Raw genomic sequence first — 17,626 nt, 5'->3', positions numbered from 1 at the left:
AACTAATGTGTCCCTTCCTGGCAGGTCCTTGGTGCCAGGGAAGGGCTGTGCACCAGCCCAGGACAGGTGTGACATGTAGGACTGGGCTGTGAGAGAGCCGCTGTGTCCCGCTGCCACTGGCCGGGCACAGCCACGCTCCAGGGCGTGGGACCTGGCCCTGCCTTGGCCTCCTGATGCTCCCCAGAGTTTGCTGGTACAGCTCTGCTTTTGCCTCTCAATCTATTCCTGTATCTCGATGTGTTGTTTATTGGGACGTCTTAATGGAAAGCCTCCAGCTCCTTGTTACGGGATGTCAGGATGCAAAAGCCACGTGGAAGATCTGCCTGGTGTTTTCACCTTTACTCTTGTTGCAATGTCAGTGAAAAGGGGATGATTTCAAAATCTTTTACCCTCCTTGTGTTCTCAAGTTTCTCAAGTTAGAAACAGGAAGCTGTTTTGCATAAAGGTAAGATTGTGTTTTTAACAAGAAAAGTTGGTGTTAGACAGACTAAATATACCCACACAGTCATACCCAGTGGGTAGTCCTGGCTATTTTTAGGCTTTATTTGTGCCTCTATTTGGTTTTGGTTTTTTTTAGTGACACCTCCACTGTACCTTCAGCTGGTAAGAGAGGCACCACTTCCTGCACTGGTATGAAACTGGCAATTACAGCCAGCCTTGTCAGGTGTCGTTTATCAGGCATTGCAGAGGGCTGGTTTCAGCAAAGGAAGAACAAAGCTTAATAAAAAGAGAGAGAGGCAGAAGCATTCTGTTAATAATTTGCCCTTTGGAACAACAGACCCTTATCAGATCCCACGCTCATCTGTCTGCTGACGCTGTACTTGCTTCATTAGTACGAGCTATTTTTACACCTTTTGTGTCTTTTGAGGAACCAAGTGGGCCTGCTGGCTTGTAGTGATTCACCATCTCCAGGCAAACAGGGTGTCCTCAAGCCCTGTCAGTGGGGGGAGAAGGGAAAAGTAGGGGGAAGAGTTCAATTGAATAAGCAAGTCATTTAAGTCAATTATTTATCTTATGTGGTCTGAGAGCTGAAACTTTGCTCTGTAGTCTTAAGAAAAATAGTCCTATATGTTTTTGGTTTGCAGTGCAGCATTTCAGATTGTTAGGATCTATCCCAAGGAATATTTAGTAATAATTAGTTGAAGAGTAGCTTAGCAAACATGAAGCCCTGCATGCTTGTGCATATACTCTATGTGATCATTTCTCTGTTTATAAAGGGAATGCTGAGGGCTAGACATGGGGATGTCTGGGAGTTGAACTTGGATCTTTAAAGGTCTCTTCCAACTCAAAACATTGGGCTGGATGTTGATGATACTTTCTTTTATTTGTCGTGTACAAGTGTTGTTGGTGTATCACAAGCACCCAGGATACTTTTGGTCCAGACTGTTAGGTGATTTCACTTCCACTTCTGATAATGGAAAGAAAACCTAAACTTGGTGGAATGAGCCAGGCAGGATGCAGGAGAAGGAGAAACCTGTATGAAGGTGTCTGCATTTTTTTAAAGCTGAGTAACAGTTGCTTTCCCTTTTGATGGACCATCAGTCCTGATAATCTCTGCTTAGAGCCTGTTGAGCTCTTGCCTGGTGGCTGAAATTAGGAATCTTTGTTGCCCTTACTTCAGTTTTTCATGGATAGGAGTAATTTGGTGTTCAATGGTTTCATGTTGCAGATTTCCTTGGAGTAGTTTCAAAAGTTAGTGGTATGTGGGATACGTATATGAAACTTTATGGTGATGCACCCTGGTCTGGCCTTGTGATAAAAAGCCATTATGACATCTGAACAGTGTCTTTCCCAAAAAATGTTTTGGGTTTTATTGTGTTGTGCTTGTTGAGAATCTGTAACATAGCTGTCAGCTTGGTTTGTGCCTTAAATTGCAACAGCTCTGGAATAACAGAGGTTCAAAATGCAGTTACAGGCATTTTGGTAGACATTCATGTCTTCAGAAGTGTTTGTTTGGGTGAGTGATAGTAATGTTAATAAACACAATTGATTTGTGTTTTGCAGAAAGAAACTTAAGTGAAAAGAGTGAAATTTCATGTATAACTACAAAATACAGCAAAAGGCATATGCATATTTTGCTGAATTTTTAGGGGGAGTTCTGATGCAATTGAATGTTATACATACTGACTTTCAATGCTTCATACAGTAAAAAAGAACAATGAACTGTAAAATCTGACCAGAATAATTGTAAAGAGTTTTTTTCCCCCCTTTTTTTCCTCTGCTAGGCATCCCAAGGGCTATAAAGAAAACAGCATTCTTAAATATGCAGTCTGCTTAATGTATCCTACGTTAGCACTATAGTGATCAGAATATTTAGGCAATGCTCAGTGACTGGATTTGCTACACCAAAATGCTTGTATTGAGTCATTAGTCAAAATGAAAAATTTTGGCTGCTGAGTAGTGACTGTTGTGACACCTATGTGATATTTAGGATTTGAGGCTTAGTAGCTGATCTCAGCTGAATTCTTACACAGTATTCAGGATGGATTGAAATAAAGTTGCTGTGAAGACCATTCTACTTTGGGGGCAAAAAGTGGAAAAAAAAAAAAAGTAGTAAGGACATACTGTTGATGTTTAGCATGTGTCTGCTTTTGTTTTGACATATGATGACCACAGAGCTTAGTAAACAATTGAGAGGTTTTAAAATAAGCTTGTATAATAATTGGTGTGAGTGAAAAACAAATGCAAGCTCAGGTACTATAAATGTCTCATATGTAATTCTTCCCAGGGCGAGGGTTTCAGTCAGAGGCAGTGCATTTGCTCATTCAAAAAGGTGTTTGAAAGATACTGATATTTTCGTGTGAAATGAAAGTGGTTTCTTCTGACATGGTGTGAAAGGATGCCTGGCTGTTCACAGAATCTGCTGCGGTTGCATAATTAGGATTGTGTAACTTTTTAACTTAAAAAACCTCACTTCCCAGAAAATTCAGTTATATTTTCCCTCTGAGGTGAACATGCTAGGCAAAGGCCTGATTTGCCTAGTAATTTCCTTTTGGCATGAGAAGAATGATTACTTTGTACCTAAAAATGTTGCAATATTTACTCAAATTTTAATATTTATTTTTTTTCCCTGGGAAAACCTGGGGGAAAGCTGTATGATATCGTAACAGGGATTTACCAATACAGCTGCGTTCTCCCCAGTGGCTACCTGTTTGTAGTCCTTGTGTGAAAATGATGAGGCATTGCAGCTTTTGCATGTCTTTCAGTCAGGAAAATTCTTATATCTGACAACTTTAATGGTTTGAACTCTTCAGTGAAAACGTTCTTACCCGTCCTACTGTAGGTGATGTTTTATAAGTCTATAAATGACTGCAAACCACATCCGCATGGGAATCTTGCTCTTTGCATACACTTTATCCTTCCCATCTGCTGTTAAATTCATAGTTTACTTAAATCTGTCCTTTATTAGGTGTGAAATTTCCCTTTCCAATTAACACGTTCCTTTTTGTTGAATTGAGAAAAAAATTCTTTAATCTCAGTAATTTACACCAGTTCCTCCAAATGCAAAACTTCCATTGCAAACCTGGTGGCATCACGTAGTATCATTGGTTAGCGTCCGAGCCTTTGCTTTTCAGAGGTTTTAGCCCTTTTTGGGCAGGGCCAAAGCTCCGTTTCTTTCCTACATGGTGAAAAGTAACTCTACCTATTGTGATTGGAAACTATTTGACACTTTGATGCTTTGGCACAGTATCCTTATGTTTAACTGCTGCGGCTCAGAAGGAAGTGGGATCAAGTCGAGTTTCTGCTGAGAGAGACTAGTCCGGGAATTAGGAGCTCATTTGTATCTCAGGGCTGTTTTGGATACTCCTGTAATTGATAATGTGTATTTAGTAAATACTGTTGCTTACTGTTTAATTCACCCTTAAGAGACACTCATTCTTCTGCAAATAGTGCCAATGGGATTAGGCATCATATAAACCTTGTTTCAGCCATCAAAATGGTGTTAAATAGGACCTTGGTGGGCATTGGTTTCTGACTGTTCTCTGCATGGGAGCTGTTCTCACTCTTGTAAGTCACTGTGTACTACAGTTCAAAAGCAAATGAGGAGTTGGGGTAGGGGTATGTGCAGGGCAAAACAATTGTGGTATTTTTGTTGCCTTCTGAAATTTTAATAATCCTGGAAGTACTGCCTGTCAGATCTGCCATTGCTCTGCCATTACATTTTAAGGTCCACATGGGAAATTATTGGTATTTTATTAAACTGTTTCCATTTTTTAACTTGTTTCCCCAAGGAAATATGTACCAGCGTGAAACAATTAGCAGTTTATATACTTCTCTTGTTTAGTTTCATATCTGAATAATCCAAATCTTTTGGTTTTTTGTGATGTACATATCAGAAGGCAGTAAGCCAGAACAGGTAGATTTTGTGTTATTTGACGTGCTCTGTCAGACTCTTGAAGTTCACAGCAAGATCAGGCAAACAGAAACAAAATATTTACCTGATCCATTAAAAGCAGTGGGATCAATTAACTGCTAATTGGTTGACAAGATTGTTTGACTTGTTGGCTGTTTTGGCATTTCTTTGATAGCAGGGTTTTGTTCAGTTCAGAACAAAATTCAGAAGAAGAATTGTGAATTGTTTTCAAATTCCTGCCTATAAAGGAAGCGTTTAAGATGAATTTGGCTCCTGCATAGTTTTTTCTCTCTTTTTTCTTTTTTTTCTTTTAATACTCATCCTGTGGAAATAAGTGTTCAACTGGTCTTTGGCAAGGTTAAAGCTTTTTTTATATATTTTTTTCCATCTGGTAGTAATGTGTACATTGTGTATGATGCTGAAACAGGAAATAGTGATATACTTTTAAGTGAGCAATCCTTGTCATTATAGTTAAAAGGTCACTGTTAAAACATTTCTGCTCTAGACCTCTATGGCTTCTTAAAATACACTCAATTTGAAGTGAAGAGTTTTGGTTGGTGCTGTTTTTCTACAGAGAATAGCAGTTTAAAATTATATTTGAGATAGTTAACATACCGAAAACTGAGTATTTTGCTGCAGCTGTACTCAAATCATTTGTGATACAAACCAGCATCTCTTAATGAAAATCCCCCATGTTTTCTTACTACTGTGTAATTGAACATTTCTTAAAATATATGTTACAATTTTCTCTGTAGACGTCTTTGAGGTGTTGGATTAGTTTATTTTCACCTTGTGACAAAGAACTTCAGGTATTTTGTATAGAGGATGTAAAAGCATAAACCTGAGTGATCTAATTCTGGTTTTGTTTTGTTTTTTTATGAGGAATAAATCTGGAATGATGTCCTTGGATTTGTGGTTCATTGCTTCAGATTCATACCAAGTTAATGTAGAGCAGAATTTGGCTCTCCTTTTTGTTGTTGGAATTATTTTTCTCCTTTTAGTCTCTCTGAGTCAAGTCTTGTAATGAGAGGCTCTTGTTTCATACCTGGTTTTTCTGTTAGCGTGTACCTGACCTCTGACTCAGTAGGGTCAATTCAGAGTCTAGCTCTTCCTCACAGCAAGTACACATAGACATTTATCTGAAATGCCTGAACAGGTCTAAGATCCTACAATTCAGGTTATCAGGTGTTAGGGTAAACCAGACTTGATTATTTAATTTCTTAGTTGGTTTCAGTGTGCTTTTAAGTAGACAGATTCCAGTTATTTCTTCAACATGCTTTTATAATGGTCTCAGGTAGTACTTTGAATTATGTGAAATAATTAAGATAAAGGTGAATTTAGTAAAAGCATAAAATTAATTAAATACTCCATACTACTACAGTTATCTAAAATGTGTTAGATGCCAATTCTCAATGGCTGAGATTCTAGAACAGCTCTCAAAGTATAAGCCAGATATAGTTCAAGCACTGAAATAATAATTGTACAAATCAAAATTCCAGGCTTTTTACCAGTTCTAGTTTCATGCACACAGAATCTGTCCCTTGGAACCAGCATCTACCAGGGTCACCAATGTGCCCTCATGAGAGTAAAAGCCTGAAGTTGTTTTTTGGTCACAGTGAGGTGGCAGTCAGCCCTCGATGTATCTGTAACTGGATCCTCTCAGTGAGTCCCCTCAGTTCCCCTTAGTTCAGGCTTCTTGGGGAATCCTTGTGAGCAAATTATAGCAATAGAGAACAGATCCTGCCCTGTAGCTTGTCCTCAAGTAAACTTAGTACAGTGTCTTAGATCATTGTGTACTGCATGTACTCAATGAGCAGTGTTTGGGTTTGTGTTGGATAGTAATTTTAAATGACATTTTTAAAAGTGTATTGTAATAATTAGTTCAGCTGCCCAAATTAAAAACAAAAAAACAAATACCTAAAAAACCACCCAAAAAACCCCCAAAACCCAACCAAGCCCGTATGCATTATTCTAAATAGTTCAGGTTTTTTCCAAAACTGTGGTGCTCTGGCTGGTTTTATTTCATATTTCTTTATTTGGTGTACTTCTGGCAATACATTCAATATAGCACTGAAATCCAGAGGACAGGCAGAATATCTGAGGTGGAATTAAATTAACAAATTGGAGTAGTCTCTTCAGATCTGAAGAGGCAACAACAGCAGCTACAAGATAAAGTCATAGATTAAAATAAATACGTCTAACCTGTTGATTCTCATGTGCAAAATGTTGTCTTACAACTCCTGCCAAACTGCAGCAAAAGCAGAGGCATGCTCCCATTCCCCAGTACTTCAGACTTTGCCAAGTGTCAGTTGGTCACCTTCCTTTTTATTTGTGTAAAATGCCAAAACTATACACCCCAAGGACTGCATTCTTTCTGTTATGTTGCTACATAACATCCTCAGCCCATGAATGAATATATAACCTTGGAAAGAAGGATGACCAAATGCTTATCTATCTTCAATACAGTTAAATCCTTTAGTTCTGATGTGCACACTGGAAACTGGTTGAGAGTTCCTCTTCAGACTTAGCCCGTCTATGACTTTGCCTATGCAGGAGAAGCTATAAATCCGTATTTTACTAGTGATTCCAGGCTTTTTTAATTTTTCACCGGGATATCAACACCAAGCAGTTCTTTGGGGAATCTCAGTAGGACAGAGGGGAAACATGTATGACAGCAAGCTGAAAGTATGCTGTCTTTCTTCCTGAAAGGCCAAGGCAATTTTCTTCTCAGTTGCAGGTGGGGAAGAGTTCAGAGGTGGCCTTTCTTGTAAGGCTGCTGGGCTTATCCCAGACATAAACTAGACTTGCCTAATAAGGGTCTTGGCAGAGGTCTGTGCATGAATGTAAGGATTTCATAGGAGCCACTGAAGTTTGTTTGTGCTAACGCTTGCCTTATAGAACACAAATTCTTCAGGGGCCAGTTACTGTGGTTTTAGGCTGGCTTTGTGCTGGCAGAGCTGGACAGAAAAGATTTAAAACAAGGCTGGATCTGACCCTTAGTCCTTATGCTAAGTCAATATTTATTCTGCATGGTGTACTCAGGATTTAGCCTGGAAGACATAAGCTTCCAATTTGTTCACTTGCAAGAACTGTAATATGAGCTACAAATTGAAAAGCAGTAAAAGTAATATTTTGCCAAATTTTATTTTAAAGTTGTTGAGTGTAACCATTTTAATGGTCTGCAAAAAAAGAGAAAAAAAAAAAAAAGAAAAGAAGGAATAATCTTGGAGCTCTGCAGTCAATCAGATATACGTCCCCTGCATACAGCTCTCAAAGGCACACTCATTAAAAAAGAAGCAGTAGGATAATGTTCCTTTCTAGAAAGTTTTGAAAATCTTGGTTTAGTAGGAGCATCTGACATAAAAACAGCTCCTTATTCCAAGTAATCTTCTCATGTTCAAAGTTTTCATAGAAGTGAAATGTCCTGTTTTGAAGCAGTCAGATAGCACAGCTAATGTGACATGGGGAACTGGCTCTTGGGCCGCATTCCTGCCAGGAAACCTGGCTTGGCCCCCAGACAGGAAGGACTTCGCAGCTCCTGTCAAACAATGTGCTCCATGCAACTCCCATACGGCTTCTGATCCGTGTAGGTGGGCTACTCTTACTCACTCCGGCAGAGCTGAGCCGTGCCAAAGCTATTAAAAAAATTGTGTGCTTCTATCATCCTTAGTTCCTTGGTTTTAAGTAGGTAGAACTTGAAATATAATGAGTTTCTGCCTATCCAATAGTATGTATGTGATGAAAAGCAATATTTAAAGGTATATTTACAATTTTTTTCTAAAGGAGAAACATTAATCACTTGGAAAAATTGAAGTCTTTTGTTGGTTTAAGCTAGGCTGTGGATGAGGTAGAGTCTTGACTGGATAAAAAAGACAGAATGCCAGCTAGCTTTGCAGTATCTTACATATCTCCAGTTAGGCCAGTCTCCCATTAGGGAGGGGGAAAAAGAACAAGAGAAATAATATTAAAGCCATCTTTGACACAGGATGGATAGCAGCTCAAAACAAACCGGAAAGTATTATGTTTCGTCTGGAAAGGGATTTATTTTCCCCTGGAGAGTGGCTTTTGCCATACATAAACCATCAATAATCCCTGTAATTTGTCTATACCTGTTTCATAGTGTAGGTTGAAAAATTGTACAGAATGTTCTGAAACTGCAGGACTGAAGAATGTCTTTAACTCTGTAACAGAGTTCTCAGTCCAGAACACAAAATTTCGAATGTATATTAGCAGTATCTTTTGCTGAAATAAGACCATTGCTTCACATTGCTGTGACTAGCAGATTTCTTCTATAAAGGTGCTCTCAGTAAAAGGAGTATGGAAAAGAAAGGATACTCTATTCTAGAAATTTCTCCTTCGCCATTTGCAAAATTGCCTAATAAGGAGAAGAGTATTTGTCTTTGAAGATGGAAAATAACTTTATGCTCTCTCAGGGAGGAAAACTCGCTCATAGTCGCTGTTTCTGATTTCTCAAGCCACACATTTTCCTTTACATCTGGGCTCGTAGAGTGGCATCAGTAGTGGCCTGCTATTCAGTGTAGCTCAGCTGCTGGAACTGGTTGGACACTTACCTGCCATTTCCTCATGAGCCCCTGCCGAGCTGCTCTGTAGTAGCCACTTCTGATATATTGTAACTCATGAACAAGGATTTCTTTTTCCATTTGGGCTGATGCTTTTTACTTGAGGAAGTGGATTAGGAAATATTTTAAAAAAATAATTATACTTGGATGTCATTTTCCTTTTTATTTTAGAGAATCAGACAAGAGAGTTATTTTAAAAAGCCATTAGCACATCAAAGCTAAATGACATTATGACCTAAAATATTCCAGTTTGCATTTGATAACTTGCCGTTATTTTGTACTAGAACAGATTTCTCTGTAGTTAAAATTGAAAAAAAAAATTAACTAGACCAACATTCCATCAGTTATTTCTGGCCTAACTACTGATATTTGTACTACTAATGATGAATTCGTAACAGGTGGCATGGTACTGATTCTATTTGTGTCAAGTTATCGGGCTTTGCTAATGTCCATTTGTTCTTGGAAAGTGTTATTAATTTCAAAGAATTAGAAATGATTTTTCAATTTTTTTTCAATTTTTTGTTGATTTTTTTTTTAATTTATAGGCATTAGTTTTTAATCATTTTTTTGTTGTTCAATGGAGAAAATATGAGTGCTCTAGCTTCTTTGTGATAGTTGCTGATCAAGGATCATTACAATAGTCTATATCCCCTACTCTGAAGCTAATGTTCCAGCTGTGTCTAATGATCTGTTCTTTAGAGATGCTCTGACTTTTGGCATAGATAAAATCAATAAAGAAATGCTGCCATTGTTGCTTTTGCTATCACAATTGAAGAAACATCCTTTTTAATGAAACAAAAGCAAAAGTCTGTTTTTGAAGGAAGATTTGTTGAAAACTGAGAGTCCTCCTTTGATGGGAGAAATGGTCTTAAGGCAATGAGATGATGTTCAGGCCTTTTCTCTGAGCTGGTCTTTTCAGCAATACAGAGTAGCCTGCAGTGTGGTGACAATCAGAGAGGTGGCAAATCATGGCAGTCACAGAAGTCTTTTAACCATGTATTCTATAATTTTCTTCTGTAAATTTTGTCTTTGAGAAGGCAGCCATATATTCTGTAGTAGTATCACACAGGTGTTAACTAATTTGGACACTTACTCCTGTTTCACTACATTTTCTTGTCCCCAAATGGTGACACCCTGACCAGGAGTTTGTGCTGGTCCCTGAAACATTTAATGAGAGGCCTGGAGTCTAAAAGTATTAGCTGGAGAGAGGCATTGAAAAGGGATTTGCCAAGGGGATTCAGGGATAATCCAAGCTTAACAAAGGCATAGGAATGAAGAGGTACATTGGCAGCTCTCTTTTCACTGATTCAGGAAGGTGAGACTTTATTACTTTAGACTTGGTGTTATTCATCTACACATTAGAAGCCTAAGTCCTTTAAAACTATTCATGCTTACGGTCTTCAAATGTAATTGCTCAGACCTCTAAGACACAACATGAAATTTTCCAGTGGATAAGTAAATGAAATTTTCAGACCTCTACTGTAAAGAATAGAAGATTTTCATTATCATCTATACCTAATATCAAAAATTTCTTATAATCATATTTTTTTTTTCCCACAGGAAATTTGAAGATAGTCATGCCCATTAGATGTTTAGAAGATGCAGGTAATTACTTTATACTTTAAAAAAAATCAGAAGTGCCTATTACCTGTGCGTTTTCCTTCTCTTTGCTATTGTTTCTTTAAGCCAAATTCATTTTCTCTACCGTAGGAATGAAAAGTATGCTAGTATCTCTAATACTGACTTTTTTTACCCTTTTTCTTGCTATTGTTAAATCATGGCTGTCTTTATTTTTTTTATTTTATTTTATATATTATATTATATAATTTAATATATTATATTAATTTATTTTATCTCACTATTTTATCCAGAAAATGTCCTGTGTTTGGATAACATGAAAACAGAAAGTGAACATTCTACTTCAAATTCAAATGCTGTACTTTTTTGTGAAAATCATACCTCTGAGCCTTTGATCTTTTTAATAGAACTGTGGAAACCTGTGACATTTAAGCATTAAAAATGCATGTATACCTGCATGTAATTGTTTCAACAGTGAAATCTAAAATGCTAAAGTCACATAAGCACAGTCTCTAATACATCCTTTACATATAGCAAGACATTCTCACTAGAATTTAACACAGTGATTTGAAGATGGAGTTGGGGAAAGGTACCAGTAGTGCTGTGTTTGAAAGGCCTCTTTGATGTCTCTTTTTTGACTATTTAAAAGCAGTTTAGAATGGTGAACAACACCTTCTTACAAAACCAGTTAGATGATCTAAGGTAAGAAGTACCTCACTTTAGCAATTTTTTAGCAATATTTGATATATAACCCAAGTTGACTAGTTGACTGTAAGAAAATAGCATCTCCGTAGTGGAGGGCTGTGTGCATAGACAGCCAGGAGCACCTGTCATGATATAGAAAGGTTTTTTCTCTGATCAACCTACTCTGACTTCCTGAGAGGGAGGCCAGGTGAACTAAAGTGTGTGTCTGAACCATAGGTGAGTAATACTGGATAAGGTAATTCCCACTCACAGTGTTAGGCTTCTATTTTCAGCAGTTATTTGCTGAAAGAGGTTTGATAGTATGTGGTGGACTTTTTGTGATCAAGCCTTTAAACTGTCCCCTGAAAGCCTTCCAAAACTACTGATTAATTTGGAAAGTGTAGGTCTCCATTTTCTACTCCTGGAGCTGCTATTGAGTAGTGATTATGCTTGTGTGCAGTCTCTGGAGCCAGTCTTTACTGTGTCTGCTCACAAAAGGGAGTTTTGTGAAATGTAGTTACCTTTGCTGAAGTCCCTCAGTAATTTCCATGTAGGGCTAAATAGAAGTGCAACTGACTGCACCAGTGTTGTTCAGTATGGCTGTACTAACTGGTGTGTGCAGGTTTGTTTATTTTTTTGTTTTGTATTTCTGTACAGATAGCTGTGTCACCATGGAAGAGATGAAGAGAACTTTTCTCTAGGAGACCACAAGTATCTCTGGATCATTCTGCATCTCAGTATTTAATAACAATGGAACATGTCCAAATGCTATAACAAGTCTTTGCAAATGTGTAATAAACTGTTTAGGAAAGTTCATGCCATGAACAGAACTGTGTAATACTCTCAGTGCACAGACACAAATCTAATGCCTATAGACTACTGTGTGGAAAGTTCCAAAGAGAACGAAAAGTCTGTGAACTTGCAACAGCCCTGGAAAAATGGGAGCAACAAAACTTTAAAAAGCACAGCTTTGGGCACACTCCATGTGTCTGCACAGCTTTCAAGTGAACTAGCACTTAAGACCTTGTGTAACAAAATGGACTCTGGGGACACGGCTATAGGGCAAAAAGCTACCTCAAGGTCTGGAGAAACTGCTAAAGTACCAAGTAGATGGAGGCAAGAACATTCAGCTGTTATTAAGATGAGCACTTTCGGCAGTCAAGAAGTACAGCGGCAACCACAAATAGATCACGAGCAAGTAGGAAACACGGCATCAGCACAACTTTTTAGTTCTGGGAAACTGGTATCATCAAATGAAGCTGCACAGCAAGTCACAGAGAAGCAATATCCACAGCATCGTCCAAGCCCTTACTCATGTCACCATTCGCTTTCCTTTCCACAGCATTCATTGCCACAAGGCTTCTTGCACAACATAAAGCCACATCAGAGCTTGGAGGGCCCTCCGTGGCCATTTCCTAGCCACTTGCAATCAGTTGCCTCAGAGGACTTATTTCCTTTTCATATGCATAGCCATAGTGGAGGTTTCTCCAGGAAGAAGATTTCAAGTTTGAACCCTGCATACAGCCAATATTCACAGAAATCTTTAGAACAATCAGAAGATGCTCACAAAAAAGAGCACAAACCTAAAAAGCCTGGCAAGTACATTTGTCCTTACTGTAATCGGGCCTGTGCCAAACCTAGTGTACTTAAAAAGCATATTAGGTCTCATACTGGTGAGCGACCATACCCTTGTGTCCCTTGTGGTTTCTCCTTCAAGACGAAAAGCAACCTTTACAAACATAGGAAGTCACATGCCCATGCAATTAAGGCAGGGTTGGTACCTTTCACAGAGTCAGCAGTCTCTAAGTTGGACCTTGATGCCAGTTACATCGATGTGGAAGCTGAAATACATTCAGATGGAGAGCAGAGCACAGACACTGATGAGGAGACCTCACTCCTAGTGGAAGGGTCTGACAAACTGAGCCCTGTCCCGCAGCTCCCACTGGACATTGCTAGCAGGAGTGGTTTTCACTCCTCCATGGAAGAGTCCTTGGTGGGGCCGATGAAAGTCCCCATTTTGATTATCCCTAAAAGTGGGATTCAGTTACCCAGTGAGAGTTCACCATATATTAGCTCTGATATGTTGCAAACCCCATCCTTAAGTACCAAGTCTGATGACTCTCATACAGTTAAGCAGCGACTTGCACTAAGACTGTCAGAGAAAAAAGGACAAGATTCTGAGCAGTCATTAAACCTCCTGAGCCCACACAGTAAGGGAAGCACTGACTCTGGCTATTTTTCCCGCTCAGAAAGTGCTGAGCAGCAAATTAGCCCACCAAATACTAATGCAAAGTCTTACGAAGAAATAATTTTTGGGAAGTTCTATAGGATTAATCAAAGGACAGCACTAACTGTAGCCACAACAAATCAGGAACACAGTTTAATGGGTAGAAAGGGCAAAACAGACCCATCACCTCTTTTAAATAACAGATTGGATATCAAGATGCTTGAGGAACATATTTCTCACCTGACTCCAAATAAAGAGGAACTCATTGACTCCAGCAATTTGAGCACTATTAAGTCTACACAAGTTTATCCAGGCAGCAATACTGAATGTAGACAATCCCAGACAATATCATCCATCAAAAATGAATCTAACTTGTACCAAGCCAGTCAGCAGGGTGATGTACCTGTCCTTCTAGAGCCCCCAGTAGATTCCTCTCCTCTTATTAGAAGTAACTCCATGCCAACCTCTTCTGCAAACAGCTTAAGTATTCCCCAGTCTCTGAGAGGAAGCCATTCATTTGATGAGAAGATGACTGGCTCTGATGATGTATTTTATCCTGGGACAGTGGGAATATCCCACCAAAGAATGTTGAGAAGGCAGGCTGCCTTTGAACTGCCTTCTGTACAAGAGGGACACTCGGATTCAGACTATCATGGAAGACCAGGGAAAAATATCATTATTGCTTCCAGCAGACAGGCAGCAGGTGACAAAGGACCATCCCTAAAAGAGAAGAAAGGAGACAAGACCTTTTATGACTATGATGCCAGTGGAAAGCACTACAGAAAGTGGGAAGAATTTGAAGCTCAGAAGAACTACAGGGACTCACCATCCTTAGGTGGGATGAACAAAGGGGGAGAGTTTTTTATCGATGCTCTTGGACAATCTCAGTCAGTGCCATCCATGCTTGGAACAACTTTTGAAAATAGAAAGCGCAGGAAAGAGGAGAGTGTTGGAGATGAAGAAGACAGTCCTATGATTTGCAGCAGTACAACTGGCACCCCTGGAGGAATTCAACCTTTGGACTTCGATCCCAAATCCCAAATTCAGGAAGTGCCAAGAAGTGGGTTTGCCCTTCAAGGCCTGGAAAATGCTCCCCATTGCCATGCAGAGCGTTTTGAAATGTGCAGGCCTTACTTGCAGTCTGGAAGTCCAGCAGCTTCTTTGGAAGACTCATCCCTTACTGCAGAACAAGAAAAGACTGCAGAATCACTGGTTAGAAAGCCCCCTGGAAATGTCATCTCTGTCATTCAGCACACAAATTCATTGAGTAGGCCAAACTCATTTGAAAGGTCTGAATCTACAGAACATATTGCATGCCAGCAGGAAAAGATGTATTCACCATCTGAAACATGCGAGAGTGAGATTTGTGAGTCCCCGATGAGCCCAGACCGAGCTCCACAAATGGAAAATGTTGACACTGGTAAGCCATCTCCATCCCAGCAGCCTCAGCCGTGTCATATGCAGCCCAGGCTGGTTCGCCAGCACAACATACAGGTACCTGAAATTCGTGTCACGGAGGAGCCGGATAAGCCTGAAAAAGATAAAGAAGTGCAGAGTAAAGAGCAGGAGAGACCCACTGAAGAATTCCAGTGGCCCCAGAGAAGTGAAACCCTTTCTCAGCTTCCAGCTGAAAAGCTACCACCCAAGAAGAAGCGTTTAAGATTGGCTGACATGGAGCACTCCTCTGGTGAATCCAGCTTTGAGTCTACAGGTACAAGTCTCTCTCGCAGCCCTAGCCAAGAAAGTAATTTGTCCCACAGTTCAAGTTTTTCAGTGTCCTTTGAAAGAGAAGAGAATATGAAGTTCATCACACCTTCCAAACAAGATGAATTTGGAAAACAGTCTGAGTTTTTAACAGTTCCAGCAGGTGCTTACTCACTTTCTGTCCCTGGGCATCACCATCAGAGGGAAATGAGACGCTGCTCATCTGAACAGATGCCCTGTCCTCATGCTGCTGAAATCCCAGAGATCCGAAGTAAATCCTTTGATTATGGGAACCTGTCTCATGCCTCTTCAGCTGGAACACCTACCGTGGCATTGTCTCCATCCCGAGAAAGGAAGAAATGCTTCTTGGTTCGCCAGGCTTCCTTCAGTGGTTTTCCAGAGATTTCTCAGACTGATCAGAGCACAGAACAAAGTATAAAGCAGGAGCAGATGGAACATTCACAGGTTGGTCTTCGCTCTTCCCAGCTTGTCTGGCATCACTCCCCTCCCTCTGTACTTCAGCCCATTCAGGTAGATGATTCTGGAAAACAGGCTATTGTCTCTTGTGCTCAGCTTAGTAATAGCTCTTCCCACCTTGCCCAGCAACAGGCTCTTGTTGCAGACAGCCCGGAAACGTTAAGGACTCCCTTAATCCAACAAGCACCTTATATTCCTAACAAACATCCATCAGAGCAGCAGCAGCTATTTGCACATCAGGAAAAAGTCCCATTTCCCCCTCTTCACAGCACCTTGTTTCAGTTCCCCTATCCAGCTGTCTGCATGGTTCACTTACCACCACCTCAGCAGCCTATCTTGTGGCAGTCCTGCACAGAACCTCTGCACTTCCAGCATCAATTTGTACAACAGCTGCAGAAATCTTACGTTAAACAGGCTTTCCAAATAGATGTACCTCCAAGTTATCACCTGGAACATGCACCTGAGCTTATTGGAAAGAAAGCAGCTGATTATGGGCACGCTAAAGAGCAAGCATACCAGCATTACTCAGGAACATCTGGGCTGTATTCAAAAAGTACTCTTGCTAAATACCAGTCAGACCATAGCATTAAACCAACAGATACCTCCTCTGAGCAGCATCTTCAGACGGATTTTGACTCCCCAAGTGATGGATCTGTTCAGTCTTTGCCAGGGACAGTTGTTCCCGTCAGGATTCAAACCCATGTGCCATCTTATGGTAGTGTCATGTACACAAGCATTTCCCAGATCCTTGGACAGAGCAACAGTCCTGCAATTGTAATCTGCAAAGTTGATGAGACAGTTTCTCAAAGAACATTGGCAACTAACGCAACCATGCAAGGAATTGGATTTAATATTGCTCAGATGCTGGGTCATCATGGAGGACTGGAAAAATATCCTTTGTGGAAAGTGCCGCAGACACTTCCGCTTGGACTGGAGCCACCAATTCCCTTGTGTTTGCCTTCCACTTCTGACATGGCTTCTACCTTGGGAGGAAGCAAACGAATGCTTTCCCCTGCCAGCAGCTTGGAGCTCTTCATGGAGACCAAGCAGCAGAAACGAGTCAAAGAAGAAAAAATGTATGGGCAGATAGTTGAGGAACTAAGTGCAGTTGAGTTGACTAACTCAGATATAAAGAAAGATTTTCCAAGAATGCAGAAGCCTCAATTAGTAAGGCAGAGCTGTGCTACTGAGCCAAAAGAAAGTCTGCCGTCCATGTCATCCTCTTCATCGCTGTCATCCTCAACATCTCAAGATTTCCCACCTGTCAGCATGGCGGGAGCTGATGCATTCCCACTGAGCAGAGAGAAACTTTCCAGTTTTGATTCCACATCACCGGGACAGAAGTCCAGTGGCCCATCTGAAGGAAGAGACTCACCAGAAGAGCTGGATGTGGATGAAACAGCCTCAGATATGAGCATGAGTCCACAGAGGTCGTCATTGCCACCAGGAGAAATTCAGGCAGAAGACCAACTGAAACATCAAAAATTACCTCTGGGGATGTTAGTCCAGATGTCATCTAATACTGTTGGGAAAGTCACAGCCTCAACCATTCTCCTGACAGACGTAGCAGATTTTCAACAGATCCTTCAGTTCCCAAGTCTGCGTACTACGACTACTGTGAGCTGGTGTTTCTTAAACTATACAAAACCCAATTACACTCAGCAACCAACCCTCAAAGCTTCTGTTTATGCTTCATGGTGTATAAGTTCATGTAATCCAAACCCATCTGGGCTAAGTACAAAGACCACTTTAGCACTTTTAAGGTCCAAGCAAAAAAACACCACGGAAATCTACACCCTGGCTGCTATGCACAGACCTGGAGCTGGTAAACTGACATCATCGAGTGCATGGAAGCAGTTTGCTCAGGTAAATAAGAAATTTTAACAAAATTAATTTCCTATATGTTTATATGAGAAATTTCCAGTAAGCTATAAAATGCAAGTTAGTAATTTATTTTTTTAAAAAAAGTTTCACCATTGGGAAATCAGCCAGTGACATCTTCCCAAGACAACTTTTGAGCCT

The 17,626-nt window shown here is 40.1% G+C and overlaps 1 protein-coding gene across 7 annotated transcripts in view; it reads left to right on the top strand.

The window, feature by feature from the left end:
- Positions 1-17,626, top strand: part of HIVEP2 (HIVEP zinc finger 2) — a 138,686-nt gene that overhangs the window by 101,575 nt on the left and 19,485 nt on the right. For all 7 annotated transcript variants that reach the window (XM_014263500.2, XM_005518443.3, XM_088052583.1 and 4 more), the window contains 2 exons: positions 10,495-10,539; positions 11,854-17,470. In XM_014263500.2, the coding sequence (XP_014118975.1) occupies positions 12,062-17,470 (5,409 nt within the window). In that variant the 5' untranslated portion in view covers positions 10,495-10,539; positions 11,854-12,061. The remainder of the gene's footprint in view (positions 1-10,494; positions 10,540-11,853; positions 17,471-17,626) is intronic.

The sequence above is a fragment of the Pseudopodoces humilis genome, chromosome 3 (assembly GCF_049639895.1).
Source record: "Pseudopodoces humilis isolate 2021_Gansu_Grassland_sample_001 chromosome 3, ASM4963989v1, whole genome shotgun sequence".
Lineage (NCBI taxonomy): Eukaryota > Metazoa > Chordata > Aves > Passeriformes > Paridae > Pseudopodoces > Pseudopodoces humilis.
This window is presented reverse-complemented; position numbering and strand designations above follow the sequence as displayed.